At 45.6% G+C, this 14,641-nt stretch overlaps 1 protein-coding gene and 1 long non-coding RNA gene across 2 annotated transcripts; one reads left to right on the top strand and one right to left on the bottom strand.

Moving 5' to 3' along the window:
* Positions 1–12: 12 nt before the first annotated feature.
* On the bottom strand, positions 13–1,827 carry LOC146190184 (zinc finger HIT domain-containing protein 3). The gene has a single exon (XM_084604925.1). It carries the CDS (start codon positions 1,568–1,570, stop codon positions 1,145–1,147), a length of 426 nt encoding a protein of 141 aa, XP_084461051.1. The 5' UTR covers positions 1,571–1,827; the 3' UTR covers positions 13–1,144.
* A 123-nt stretch (positions 1,828–1,950) lies between these two features.
* LOC146190183 (uncharacterized) lies at positions 1,951–11,839 on the top strand. The gene is made up of 3 exons (XR_014707711.1): positions 1,951–2,057; positions 2,793–2,900; positions 11,688–11,839. It is a non-coding gene; the product is annotated as an uncharacterized LOC146190183 (long non-coding RNA).
* The last annotated feature ends 2,802 nt before the right edge of the window (positions 11,840–14,641 follow it).

The following is a 14,641-nucleotide window of genomic DNA, read 5'->3' as shown; positions in this document are numbered from 1 at the left end:
ATAAACAAGAAATGCAGTAAAAGAAGAAAATTGTTGGCTTTATTCCTTTAAAAAGACATGATCAATTCAAGCTGTCAGGATATTTTTACGGGGACATTGGTCTTGTCAGAATGCAGCCATTATATCTAGTACAATGGGTTCTTGGTAATTCAAGGTCGCTTTATGCTAATATCTAAAAAAATATCCATTGGTAAAACGGAGCCCCAGATTTCATCTCCACATAACTGAACCAAACTTCACAGGCATCTTTGAGACGTTGATGCATTTGCTGTTGCTGGCTGGTTTTAGAATGAAAGAGAGTCTTCAGCACTGTACGAGCCAACTATTTGAGATTCAGTGAAAAATTGCACTCGTGCAGAAGAATCAAACTCTCTTTATTACAACACTTCCGATAACATAATCAGTTAAATCTTTTACATTTGCTGTTTTCTGGCAGTTCAAAGTGGCCATTGTGTCATTCTCTGGACAAATTTTGTGGAAACTAGAGGCCTGGTACAGACCACAAATGTCACAAAATTTACATTTTAAAGCAAGGAACCATACTTGCCACCTTCAAAAATAATGGTTCGAACCATAGGTAAGAGCTGCATTTCAAGCTGGTGTAACAACCATGTCACTGACTGCCTGAATATGCTAAGTGGAACTGTTACCTAACTTCATGAAACGATGCTGTAAAATGAAAGACCATGGGCAAGGGTCTGGCAGTGGCTGCGTCAATTCCACTCGGAACAAGGTCACCAACAACTAAAACATTTATTAAAGTGGGTGAGAGCAATTTAGAAGTGAGCGCCTAGTAGTGCCAGCATTAGAAAAGCGACTGTTCATCAGTGCTGACAACTACCCCTTATCACAACACGGTGCTGTTTTGCTAAGCCCGCAGGAAGTAATGCGCAAACCCAGCATGACAAGCTCGAAGATTATTTAGATGTAAGAAAAAAAAAAAATGGGGTCGGGGGAAGTGTTCAGGAGATATGTTTTGAAGAGCCTAGCGCCACGCTCCTTTGCCTCCTGATCGATACATTTTAGCACCGAAGCACTGATTTGTTTACGCCCTCTGCAGACACGCACATCACTACTCTGTCCGACGCACGTCACAAACCGCGCCCGCACACTGGCAAGCATCTTCGGCCATGTAACGTCCACACTAGCATGCCGAATGGTCGTCGCTCTCTTGGTTCTCACCACCGCGGACAGCCTCCAGGCAGGCGTCGGCGAACTCCAAGAAGATGGGCTCCCGCATCAGCGAGCCCAGCATTCGCTCGGGGTCCTTGCTTCGGTCCAGCTCGCGCAGCAGAGCGCGCAGGTGCTCATTGCACAGTGCCTCCAGCACGGGCTTCGACGCGCGCAGCTGGCACAGCTTCTCTGGTGGAACCGTGTCCGGCGTCGGATACCGGTAGCCGGGCTCCTCGCTCGTCTCCGGTGCGGGCGCTGGCGGCTCGACGCAGCGGCCTTTCTCCTGCTTGTGGTCCCGGTAACAGCCGCACGAGCAGTACCGCGTTCGGCAGCGTGGACACCGGTAGCGCGCCTCCCCACGACCACACACACCGCATAGCTGGTCAGTAGCCACCATGGTCGAGCGTTTCGAGTATGTTCAAGAAAATCTGCTGCACTGTCAGCTTCACGCAAGTCCTTGCTTTCAGTGCAGTTGCAGCGTTGTCTTCGCAGAAGCTACTGTGACATGCCGCGCTACAGTGGCTAGCCACGCGTAGAATGACAGCCAAACTGAATTAACTAAATAAACCCACACAAACAACGAGGAGGCGCTGGTTAGGTGGACAGCGCCATGTGGATTTATGTGAACCGGCTGCCGGTGGCTGGCTTGAGGTGGCTAGTGTCAAGCCTTGTTGCAAGGCGCCGTCTGCTGCGACCCGGTTGCAGCAGCGGAATGCTTGCTGCAACCCATGACGTCTTATCCGGTTTAAGAAAAACGTCACATCTGGCTATTGTTTTGTGGGTTTTGTGTTGCTTGTAGAAGCAAAATGGCTGGTCGTCGTCTTTCATGGTGGGAGGCGTGAGAGCTGTGTCGCCGTGTCAGCCGTGTGCTCTCGTGTTGTACGGTACGTAAGCAATTTTTTCTATTCTTAAGATACTTCAGTATGCATGTATTGAGTCATTGCCCACTGTCTAGAGTTCTACATTTAGTTTTCAACGTCCGTGCGCCCGAATGTTCTGTTGACCATTGGGCCTGCTTGGCCGGCAGTGGGCCCGAACGCCCCAAAGGTGTATTATCGAAGGTTTCAATCGAAAGCTCAACGCAGTTCGACACTAAGGAACATGCGGTTAAATACCGTTTATTAGGCCAACCGCACGAAAATCTCAGTCATGTAAAGCACGCCTGACTATCAGTCTTGCGTGCGCTTGAAAAGGGCGGGAAACTTGGGTAAACTTTGCGCACCTGTCTGGGTGAATAGTTAATGATTGTAACGTCTCTGAGCTGATAGAGGGACTCTAGGAGGTACTAGGACATGACAAAACAACGCGTAGAAGCAGGAAAGGCGAGGATCACACAGGCCTATGTGGGAAGCTTTTGTTTCGATGCACCACGACGTACTAACCATTTGTGCGACATACTATCATTTTGTGTGGCCCTCGTTGCTATGACGCGGTGTAATGATTTCATACCTCATTTTATGACTGCGCACGGTCAAATGTATGCAGGGCCGCTTTCTGATTACGGTGAGGTAAGCGATTTCGCCTTGTGCTTAAAGTGCATCAACACGTACTTGTTTTAAATTCAATTTTTGTGTGTGTGAAGATCGCTTATAAGCTGACGTCTAATATTTGGTACGCAGGGACCTTCCTGGTATGTGTTTTGGAGTCTAGCATGTACTTGCTGGTTGCTGAGGCTGAACAAATGGGACTATGAAAGGCGGAGACAGCATATGCTCAAACGCCGCAAGGTGAGCCCTGTACTTAATTTCAAAACAATTGCTGTGCCACCGCGACTGGTCATTTGTTTTACATGGGGAACATGCTTGGACACAGGTCCCCAGTTTGCATAGAGTGCATGAATGAATCAAATCAAACAAGCAAGCATTCCTGCAGCTGCAGTGTCCAGCTTGTAGTTTGCAGCCTTTCTTTCTCAGTTGCAATTAATGCATTGCAAACAGTGTGCAATGTAACAGTTGATTCAGACTAAGAAAACCAGCCTAGCTCCAAAAACAAACAAATGTTTGCGCAAGATGGAAGATCAAACCACGCTATATTGTCTTCTCAATTCTCTCTGAAAAACTGACAAAGCTGCCTTCTTTAACAAATGGTATTCCTGCACAGGTTGGTTGTGTTGCTTTTTTTTTTGTGTGTGTGTGTGACAAAGTTCCTGCAAGAACTTTATAGCTTTGGAAACCACTGTGAAAGATAAAATGAGGTCTGCAAGATTGGCATCAATGGCTTGCAAGGCAAGCAGCACAGAATATACACCCTGCCAATTCTTTAACAGTATCGCTCGAGCATCGACTGTCCGAGCAGAAACAAACTGGAAATCAGGAGAGGTAACAAGCAGGGAGATGTAATCACGCTGCTTCAGCGAGTGTTGTCTGCTTGGCTGTTCTGCTCCGTTGGCAGCAACCCCTTGGATCGAGTTTCATATCGGAGTTCTGAGCGCACTCTGCTATGCGCTTGTGGATTAAATCTGTGCAAGCTTGTAACATTCCAAATTTTACACTTGTCCCTGGTTCTATTTGCAAATACTGTCTCGGGTGGTTTTCTTTTTTTTTTTTTTCTTCAAGCAATGAAAGTATCGATGGCAAGAGTTATGGGGAAAGTTAGATTTTTCATTGGAAATGTGTGTGCTTTGGAGATATCATTCGCATGATATGCAGATACTATTGCAGCTAAAAACAAACAATGACAGCTTCTCCGGGCACCGACATGCCTACCAGCCAATTGTGGCAGGGTTGCTTCACATTGATCAAAGCAGCGTAGCAAACGAGGTTCACTGCAGCATCAAGAATTGTGAGCTTGCACTTCTGCATCTTCCGGCGCAGCAGCGCCGGGCAGTCGACGGTCACGTGGTACTGTTAAAACATTGGCCAGGTGTACACTGCCTAGGGTGGTGCCCATTTCGTAGCAGAGGCAGTGCCTGCCTAAAGTATATCCTCTTCACTTGACGAGCAAAGAAGCATTCTAGTTTCCCTTGCTGAGAATGGGGAATGCAGCCTCTCCACTCCATCCACTATCTTCTCGCCAACATCGAACACTTTCTTTCCGCTCATCAAAGATTATCCTTTTATGCCAGGGGCCTTGGCGCACGGCCCGCGGAGCTGCGTGATGCAGTCCGCCAGCTCAAACTTTTCAGCTGAAATTTTTGAAAGCATTACCACCAGCCCTAATTTCCAACTAAAATAAACTCGGACTTTGTACCAGTTAGTATGCATTCATTTTTTAAAAGGCGTTGACCACTTAATCTGCGTGAACTTTCATTTGACATCACTATGCCTTCAAAGCAAGGAGCCAGACATCCTTGCCTTCTCTTTTATTTCCAAGTGTTTTTTGAGGATTATAAGTGTGGTAGTATTTATTAACAGGTGTACCATTTCATTACCCTCTCCGAGCGATCCTGAAGCGGCTTTTCTTTTGCAATAATAGGAGGGCTTGGTCTGACAAAACGAAGTTTTGCTTATTTTTGTTCATTTTATTATTATTTATTGTACTTTGTTTCCTGTTGTTTTGTTGATTTCTGGCTCCTGGGTCATGAGAGAAAAAGCTTTCTCAATGCAACCCACATAGCAATATGAGTTTGAGACCCCCTGCTCTATGCCCATAATGGCGGGGGGGTCAATGGATAATTCATAATGAGTTTGTCTGAAAGGTAATTGTTTAGCAAAAAGCTACCATATGCCACTGGTCGGCCCGGACCCACAACCTCCGCATCATGGTGTTAGAAGTGTGTGAACGGGCCGCTCCGCACCGAACAGTAAGTGACGATACTGATGCTCTGATTTCCGTAGGCTGTCGAGAGACTGCGTTGACTGTTGGTGGCCGCGGGTTCGCTGGGTGCAGTTAAACTCTTCGGGCGAAGGCGTGGGGAATAGAAGGGCTTCCCTACACAGCAGGTGCTTCTTGCTTTTTCTTCTGCCTTCGCTCGTACCGAGTGGTGTTGGTGACCACCGCTGCGTCCGTAGCTCAGCAACACATTGCGGTGCGGAGATGAGGACTTCCCTTCTCGACTGCACACATTTATTTACACTTGTTTACAAACTATTTACAATAACGTCGTCAGATGTGATATCAAAACATAGAGGGCTAACTGCAACTGGGTGCACGATCGGAGGTCAGAGGCTAGCAGAATCAGACCTTGGCCTTCTGCTACACTTTAGGCCGGAGTCCCTTGAGACCTCCGTCAGCCTAGCCTCCCTCCTCAAACAACCCGTCTGCCCTCGTCTGAGCCCAACCGTCCTCCGAGCCCAACTGTCCCAACGCTCCTTCCTTAGTGCTCAAAATTCGAGTCTAGTCCGTTAACCAATCAAAGACTAGTCACTCTGTGGCCAATAACATGCAGTCCTTCAAAATGGGCTGGCCAATCGCTGTGCCACATATACCCCTCTCCTATGCATGTTAAGTAATACAAACACAAAGCATGCACTACGCGGCGAGTGGTTGCGCACACAAACACATACATCTGCGATTTCTCCCTCTCCAAAATCCTCCTACGCAAGAGGTGCCAAGCAGTCGCAAAGACAAATGGCGTCGACGGTTACACTTCCGAAAACACACGCATAAACACACACACGCAAACCTCAGGCCCAAACATTCCGATCCCTGCCCTTGTTTGGTTGCGCACGGGCGGCGGATTCAAAGGGACGTACAGGCGTCTTCCCATGAAGACATGTCAACAGCGCGTTCTCCCCAGGCCCGTGTTACGCCGCGTTTCGGGATTTATGGCCTCCGCGCCTTCTCCACTCGAACCGGGAGACACAGCAGTTAGCGCCGAACCCACAACCACTGCGCTTATGCTGTGCCTTCCACTTGCACTGCTCTGCCTCCGTCGCGGGACGGACAGAGCCGGCAGCGTCGCCCGCTGCCGTGTGTTCTGGGCTCACTTCCGAGAAGCGGTCGCCTGTGTGACCGTCATAAATCAGCCCGCGTCAAGCTGCCCCTTGACCTTGGCCGCCCCTTCGGAATCTCCTTCTGGGCAAAGCCCGCAAACTTAACTGGCGCCGCAAGATTGCCAGTCAGTTCTCAACTTGCATCGGTGCGCATTTTTTTTCTCGCTGACGCCCCCACTCCACGCCTTTCTTCGATCATGGTATATTCTAAGTTGTAATGTAATGTAATGTGGAAAAAAGTGCATTGTTCACCGCTGCAATACAGGCTACATATTCTGCAATGAAAAATGTCAGCTTTCTTCGGTGCGAAAAGATGTCGAACGACTTCAGCCATGGTTGCCGGCATGCCAAGAAAGGGCCGAGCTGTACTGTCACTGTTTGTGAGGGGCACTTTGAGCCCAGGTTTGTGTCCAAAATATGGACGACAGAGTTAAATGGGCATATGCTGCAAAGCGTTGCTAGCAAAGGAAGCGGTCCCCACTATATTCTCTGCCTGCCTTGCCTACCTTTCAGACATCGAAAAGTAGAAAGCGAACCACTGAAAGGCAGCCCCAGGAACCGAAAAAGTAGAAGATCGTCAAACCTTATGTAGAAGCGTCAGGTGAAGGTAGCACGCGCTTCACATGACACTGTGTGGGCATGGACAGGCCCAAAAGCTGGGTGCGGCTCAACCCACGGGCCGTCTGGGCCGATACATGAACATTTTTGCTGGACTCGGGGTGGGCTTAAACGTACGGGTCTGAGCCGGATTCGGGCTTGTACACAGAGGGCCGATGTCCTTTATAGTCACTTTGTCGGAGTAAAATACACATTCGCGGCGTCGCTGCAGCGAAATGGATGAAATGACCATGATACGCTCCGAGAAAGAAGTTTAGTCTTCTTAGCTTATTTATTTACTTATTACAGCACCGCGGTGGCTTAGTCATAAAAGCTCTCGAGTACTGAGCTGGGATACCCTAGTCTGATCCTATTTGGGAGACAGCGTTTTGGTCGAAGCTGAAAGCATGGCAGGCATATACTTGACGATGGCAGTTTCATTGAAGAATCCCAGGTGGCCGAAGTGATCCGGACGCCTCTGCTACGGCGTCCTCACACTTTGAGCCGGTTTGGGACCATTGCTCCAGAGACACAGCCCTTTTGTTGTTTTTTTGGCGTCATGTACACTTTTTTTTTTCTCCACATGAGAAAATTCAAAACCAAATGTGGGTATGGTTTTCATTTTAATCTGTTGATTGGAACGTCTCATAACTGAAATAGCCGCAAAGGCTTGATAGAGTTTAGAAATCTCCTTGACGATGAAATAAGATAAATCTTTAATGAGCAATTTTTAAATAGTCAATCAGTGTCGTAAACAATTAGGCGCGCGCCGGCCACATTGAACGATACCAAAGAATATATGAAATTACTCCCCTCGGTGACTAAAGAGCAGCAGTCAGACACCGCTCTTGCGTGTTTTAAAGCGTAAAATGCCATGTGCGGGTTACGCTGGTGTGGTGCAGAGGGGAGTTCGCCTAATAAATTAGAGTAGCGCCAGATGAGGCTGTCTCAGCTATCAGCGAGCACAGGCAGTCTGGTCTGCGATAAGGCGCTTTCAAATATGGTCAGTTTTATATACCACTGGAGGCTAGGAACTGGAAGCCTCATACAAACCACTGGGAAGGGCCAACATTCGAATGCTTGGTGAGGTGCTATCTTTTTCAAGGTTGGTGTTCAACACTCATGACGCTTCAGCCACAGATAGTCTTGCTGCCGCAGCGGCGCCATCTTTCTCGACAGAGGAAATTGAGGGTGAGGGAGGGGGGGGGGGGGGGGGACCTTCTACATGCAGAATCAGTGAAGAGCATTGCAGCCAGAACATGTGCCGGCCCTGGCAGCGGTGCTGTTGTGAGCTATGATATAACAGCACCTCTCGCACACCACAGGGCGGGCACGCCGCCTGAGCTTCTTGTCTTTTGTCTACCGCCGTCGCCTCCAGTTAACAGATAAATTAAAACGAGAAGAATATTGGCTTTCTCTTTCTTTGACGGAGGTGGTACCTACGCTTGACGAACGGCAGTTTTGGCATGGCGTGAAGGCTACATACGCACGTTATTGGCTATTTTGCGTTTCCTCGAGATTTTAATCAGTTATATTTTGCTGCACACGGTGTCTAAATATTAAAGCATCCTTGCAAGAAGTCCGATGACAATTTTTTTTTTTTCATTCTAATTGAATGCGATTTCACGAATTGAAATCATGGCCAAACTGGTTGCTTTTAAAGGGGACATGGCTCTTAAAGCTATTTTTCCTACGTTTTTCAACAAATTTGATAAAACCTGGTATTCTGATTGGGCAGCTGGAAAAATGGTTACATGTTTGAAATCAGTGCAAGAAACTGAATCAGAATGCCAGGTTTTATCAAATTTGGTCAAAAATTGGAAAATAATTTTAAGAGCCATGTCCCCCCTTAAGCAGAAGCGAAATGCAATACAGCTGACATATTTCGTGGTGTGTTTGGAGACTGTAAACAGCCTAAACTAATACATTCTTTTTCAGCGAATTTCTAACAGTTTAGAGTTGTCGTGGGAAGACGAAAGAGTCACACTGGCCGTACTGCCCGAATCCGTGAGTCTCACTGCCTGTCGGAGGTTGGGCACACTACAAGCAGTGGCGCGCCGTGCCGGCGCTGCTCGTTCATACACAACCCTTCAGACACCACACTCCACATCATGTTCTACTTGGCACTTGCTGTATTTTATTTTAAACCAGCCAAAAAACGAGACAGGGAATAGAAGCTAACGAGATGAGGCTGGCTTCTCTGTGTCTAGTCTTTTGGCTGGCTTAAAATGAATTATTACCAACTCGCCCAGTTGTTAACCTTGTTGCTGTATTTACAGGGCATTCCCACGTCTGCTGCTGCGGTTTAGTTGAGCACTGGTGAACGCTGTCTATGTTGGGATACATGCAACATAAATAGCTTGAAAGTAAAAGATTGCACAGCCATCATTGTAGCTAGTAGTTTGTAAAGCATGGGATGCATAATGTGCAGGTCTCGGACCTCAACGGTGGTATGTTTCTTGTTTTTGTTTTTCTAGTTTGCAATGAGTTACTTTTCATTTGACAGTAGATACACTACTAATTACCGTTCATCACCAATGCAGATTTTTTTTTATTAGTTAATTATATGCTTCCTCAATTTCATTCTGTTGGTTTGCATACCTGTGTCGTAACAGAGCCTTTATATATTTTTCCTTTTCTGCTAAATAGAAGAGCATGAGCCTCTCATAGCCTGTGTTGCTTTGGGACGTTAAACCCCATAAGCCAGACCAGCATGAGCCTCGTTTCTGGCAGTCGTAGATCTATTTCATTGAACCTCTTTGTTAATAATAAGCTTCTCAAACATACGTCAGACAAAAACATACAGTATTATGGGTGTGACACCATGAAGGTGTCAATCATTAGAAATGTCACAAGTGTTGGGCAGGCATGCAGGGCCCATCATTAACGTGTTAAAATTAAGCTCGGATGCCACTCAAGCGAAAACATGAGAAGCCACTGACAGAAGGCCATGGAGCAGGGCATCTGAAGGGGGAAAGGGCTACCCTTGAGTGCAGTCTATCCTCACTGAAGGGATTACTGACCAGTGCCTTGGAAATTTTATCAGAACAGGCATGGTTAAAAAAAATTATATGCACACGATAGGTAGTGGAAATGTGCTGCTTATTGATGTGAACTCCGAACTAGTCCAGTGGTGCTTGAGCACATCATAGTGGTATAGTCCACATTTCTCAGGCTGAAATAGTCATGTTTTTAGTCGAACTTATCATTCGGGCATCAAGTATGGAAACAAGCATTGCATTTTCTGCTAGTTTGTTCCAAATTGTTTCTAAGGTCATTTGTGTTATTTTAAATATCTGTACATGTTTTGGCTGTTAGTCTTATATTTTCAGCAATGCATTGATCTTTGAATAAAAAGGAATCAAATAGGTTATTTTGGTATGTCAGGTATAAAATATTCAGCTAATAAAATCATTTGACTTTAGAAACGTGCTCCAAAACAATTTGAATGCTTCAAAACTTCAGTTTTATAGCTTCAAAGTGCTCGAGCCTGCTTCTACCTCTCCAAGTTGGTTTGCGGTTCAGGTCATTATTGACAGTTCTGCATGACTGAATTGATGTCTTGAGTTTGGAGTTTTGGGGAGGGTTGCATCCATTGGGAAGAGTGAAAAATGCTGGCTGAAGATAAGGAACGCAGCATTATGAAAATTCCGATTGCTATTGGGCAACCATCTCATGGATGATGGCACTTGAAAGCGTTTTGACTGGAGGTACTCGCACTGCTTGGGCTAGGCCAGTGCAGTACTTCATCTTACAGGAGCATATGCATCTAATCTTGGTCGCATTTTGCTTGTTAACGACATGCAAGACATTACTCTGTACAGGTCATCACCTGATTTTTATCTTCAACTGCTAAATAATTTATAATTGATTTTTTGTCTTATCTGTTTCAGGGTGTCTATACTCCATTAACACACTGAATGTTAGTAGTGCTGCTACTGCACTTAAAGTCAAGTATTGGTCTCTGTTTGCAATACTTTTAGCTGCTTTGAGAAGTAAGATGCTCATGGACAGCCACCTTAACAACATGAACTTGTGTATTTGTGATGAGGACCTTATACAAAGACAGCCAGAGGTTTTATAATGCTGGCATTGTAGCAACTGTTGTGGTGCTGCAGTTGGTGAGGGATTTGGCCATCTTGTGGTTGTTGCCCGTTTGCTGTGGCCACCCTCAAAGTAAATAGCTATAGTCCTGTCACATAATTTGAGAACTTCTTGTTACTTTTATGGAAACTACTGTTTGGCACAAAATGACTTGTGGCTGCCATCATGTGCGAGCGACTACATTTGGGTGGAACAGTTCCTCATTCTTTTTCACAGCCCATAGGGAGGATTTCGCAAGTTTAGAAATTGAAAAGTCCGCAGCTGAATTAGTCGCGATTCTGGAATCATGCTGTGTAGTCGACAAACGCTACATTCCGAGAGCAACGCATGTCGTCTAATGAACAGTGCAAGCGAAACTTCTTGGATGCAGCAGCAAATGAAAATGTGCACACATGGTTTTCAAGATGTCTCAACGTTTATTTATATGCTTCACAACCTACCAAAGTTTGCACGCTTGCGTTATACCAAAGCACAATCACCTGTCTGTTCTGATGTCTGCGGCCAGTGTTGATAACTTCATATCAGTTCTTTACCACCCACTGTGTCCATTTCTGCTGTGCATGTGCACTGCAGTGATACATTGTCGCACGCATGCAGAGAGCACTAGTACTGGCCTTACTTAGGGTAACTTTTTTTTGCTGTTTTGGCTTTTCTCATTCTTCAGCTATGCTACATGGTGCACACTTTCCTTTTGGTCTGGTTCCTTTGACGAGTCGTGAATTCAGCATTTGTGCTTCTTTCCTTTTTGAGGGTGTAGTGACCATATGCAAATCCACTGTTAGAATATATGAGCTGCTGCATAGTCTGCAGTCCTGTTATCTTTTTATTTAAATTTGGTATGGTCTCTGAATTTCTCTGAGTGTTTTGTTATTGTTCTGAGCTTGCATACTTTTGTTTTTTCTCCCCATGACGGCCGATCCTGCACGTGACTGATGCTAGTCAAGAGATCACAACAGCTGCCCACCTTTCAAAGCATGGCATTCCCTGGTCCAAGTTGACTGCTCCCTGTGCTACTGACTCAACAGTGTACTCACAAGTCTGCACTTCACTTGCACACGTTGGCCATAGCTTCTGTGTCAAAATAAAGTATTCCTACTTATGTGCCTTTTCATTCATTAATAACGCACATGATTGGAGTAATAAATACTCCAGTGCCAAAACACCACGTCGAGACACACGTTCATGTTTAGACTGCCTACCTTCTGCATTACTTCCCTTTTGTAGCCTACCTAGAAAGGTAAGTATTTACTGCATGTGTCATAGAACCACATGTATTTCTGTTATTCCTTTTGAGACAGGAAATAATCTGCAAAACCAGTGAAGTAAGAAAAATTCACAGATATGTTTCGTAGATAATATTTAGAGGTAAGCGTATAACCGGATGGATTGATCTGGGTGATGTGGGGACGTCCAGCTGCCTACCCAAGCAGCTCCTTTTGGCACGAGAAAAACTCGTTGCCTTTCAGAATGCGAAGTCGGATGTGTGAGTTGCGAGTTCATTCACATCATGTGGCAATTAGTAAACTTACAAATTGGTATGTGTGATAAAAGCGCAAACTGAGATTGGCGAGTCAACAAGTAGCCAACTAAATGTACAGGGATGAGGATACAGGAGTCGTAAATGCTGTGGCATGTTTTCCTTAACAGCGGTGCAGAAGTGCCCCTGAAATATTTGTTGCATTTGCTCAATTTAGGTGTATTTCAGTTTCTGGTATAACCTTTCCCACACCTTTAACCTTTAGGCACAGTAATTGTAAGTAAAATCAGCAGTTAAAAAATAGCATTGTCAATATGACAGCGTTCCAAAAAATTGAGAAATAGTAATTAAGGTACGTATAGCAGCAAAAGTTGCTACACTGTACCATCAGCATGCACGTGTGATGCCAGCCATTTTTGGAACCATAAATGCAGTATTAACTTCAGTAGTTTATCAATTCAGTTTCGGACTATCCTCATGTTTGACACGATTTTAATGATGAAACCTCCAGCTTAATGCCTCTAGTAGCCTGAGTATTCTGAAGCATAGCATTGTTGCCTTACTTAATTGCTTGGCACACTTTTCAATTTTGCAGTGAGAAATGTTCTTAGCCTAAAAAAGTGAAAAATTTGGCAGTATTCTGTCAGGGACAAAGCAAGCTTTTGGAAAAGGAAAATAGAGTAGATGTCTCTGAGTGGACACCCCATGTGCACTGTGAATGAAACTAATGAGTAAAAAAAGAAGCATATGCTTTCAAGCAAAGTATTGCAATGCTTAATATTACATAGAATTCCTCCTGGCACACATAGATTTCATATTTCAAGCTGCCAGTTTCCATCATGCAAGGACGACATCTGCTAGTTACTATACAGCACCTTCGTGCTTTCGCACTGGCAAGCCACGTTTTGCGAGAGGGTACCTAAGTGGACTCAGCTAGGCTTAACCTGATTTCCATGAAATATATATGGAAGGGTGCTTAAACCAGATGCTATCAGGCTTTACGTATACCTGCAGGTAAGGGCCCTGCCAACTACTATTTTTAATAAAGAAAATTTGATATATCTAGTCACTTAGTGTTTGTCATATATACTCCCTGAAGCACAATTAATAGTGGTCTAATTGAGCTGCTTGGTTGATACTAAAAATGAAAACGCAGCACTGACACCAAACATGGGCGGGCTACTGCTCAATTAAAACGCCTGGAGAGAGAGTAGCGTAAGTCAACTTAATCGCTTTCACTTCTTTCTTGTCGACTGCGACATAAAGTATCGGTAGCACTTGTGCAGTGCTCACCTCTGGTCATCGACTCGCAGCTATCGACCGGCGCATCGTCTCCCAGCGGCGCCACGCCCTCCGCGGCACGGATTCAACTCTCTTTCCAGTTTGGTTGCTAATGGCCATCAATTTTCGCTGATTATTGCACTAAGCAGGTAAGCCCAGCTCTACTAATTGAGCACATAAATAAAATATTTTATCGAGTTTAGTTTACAGCCCAGCCCTATGGCAGTCGCGTAACCGGCGAAACGAATAAAGAGCGCATCAGAGGAAGAAAGTTCGGCGATGCACTCTGATGCATATCTTACGCATTGGATTTGTTAGAGACGACCATGGAATAATTTGAACAAATTGTTCGATATACACGGTCTGCTGGATATACCATTGCTTGTAAATCCGGCCGCGCAAAATATATAGTAAAAAATTTACTTCTTTTTCGACATTATATGTTCACAACAAACCTATGCATAACCACGCACTGAGATCAAGCGCCACGTGAAAATTCGCGCTTCCACTTCAGTTCGTATAATAGCTCTCGAGGCCAAATGTTCGAATGAGTCACGTTACATATGCTGTGTATGCGAGGTGGGTACGTGGGGGACGAATTAAACTGCACTGCAAAAGATGGTTTGGTTTATGAGGTCCCAAAGCAACTCGATCAGGCTATGAGATGCGCCGTGTATAGTGGAGGGCTCCGAGAATTTCGTAAGCTGACATATCGCGCAGTACACGTACGCGGGCGCCTTGCTAGTTTTCGCTCCCATCGAAAAGCAGTCACCTCAGACAGGATTGAATCCCACACCCTTGGACACAGAAGTCGAGTACGCCAACTGCACTAGCACAGCGGGGGAGGGGGGGGGGGGGCACTACTGCTCCATTGTCGGGTGCTTGGTTTTGCCCGCGGCTGCTACGTTTTTGTGACATGGCCATGCAGTCCCGTTCCATAGCTTCCACTGGGCCATCGCAATTCAATTTCGACCTACTATAAAATCGCAACCATGCAATTCCTGGCACGAAGACACCTTCTGGTCGAATTAGCATGGCTTACCCTGCTCGAGTCGCCAGACAGTTCGTGTATACACGCTGGCCAACAAAGTCGTACGGGATCTGTTGGCTCTTAAATGATCCCAATGGTGCACTG

The sequence above is a fragment of the Amblyomma maculatum genome, chromosome 5 (genome assembly GCF_055883805.1).
Source record: "Amblyomma maculatum isolate TAMU_Amacu chromosome 5, ASM5588380v1, whole genome shotgun sequence".
NCBI classification, from domain to species: domain Eukaryota; kingdom Metazoa; phylum Arthropoda; class Arachnida; order Ixodida; family Ixodidae; genus Amblyomma; species Amblyomma maculatum.
Note: the sequence above shows the minus strand (reverse complement) of the source record. Positions and strands in the feature narration are given on the sequence as shown.

Coding starts and splice junctions, on each gene's coding strand:
- LOC146190184 (XM_084604925.1), bottom strand. CDS start 1,570: ATGGTGGCTACTGACCAGCTATGCGGTGTGTGTGGTCGTGGGGAGGCG.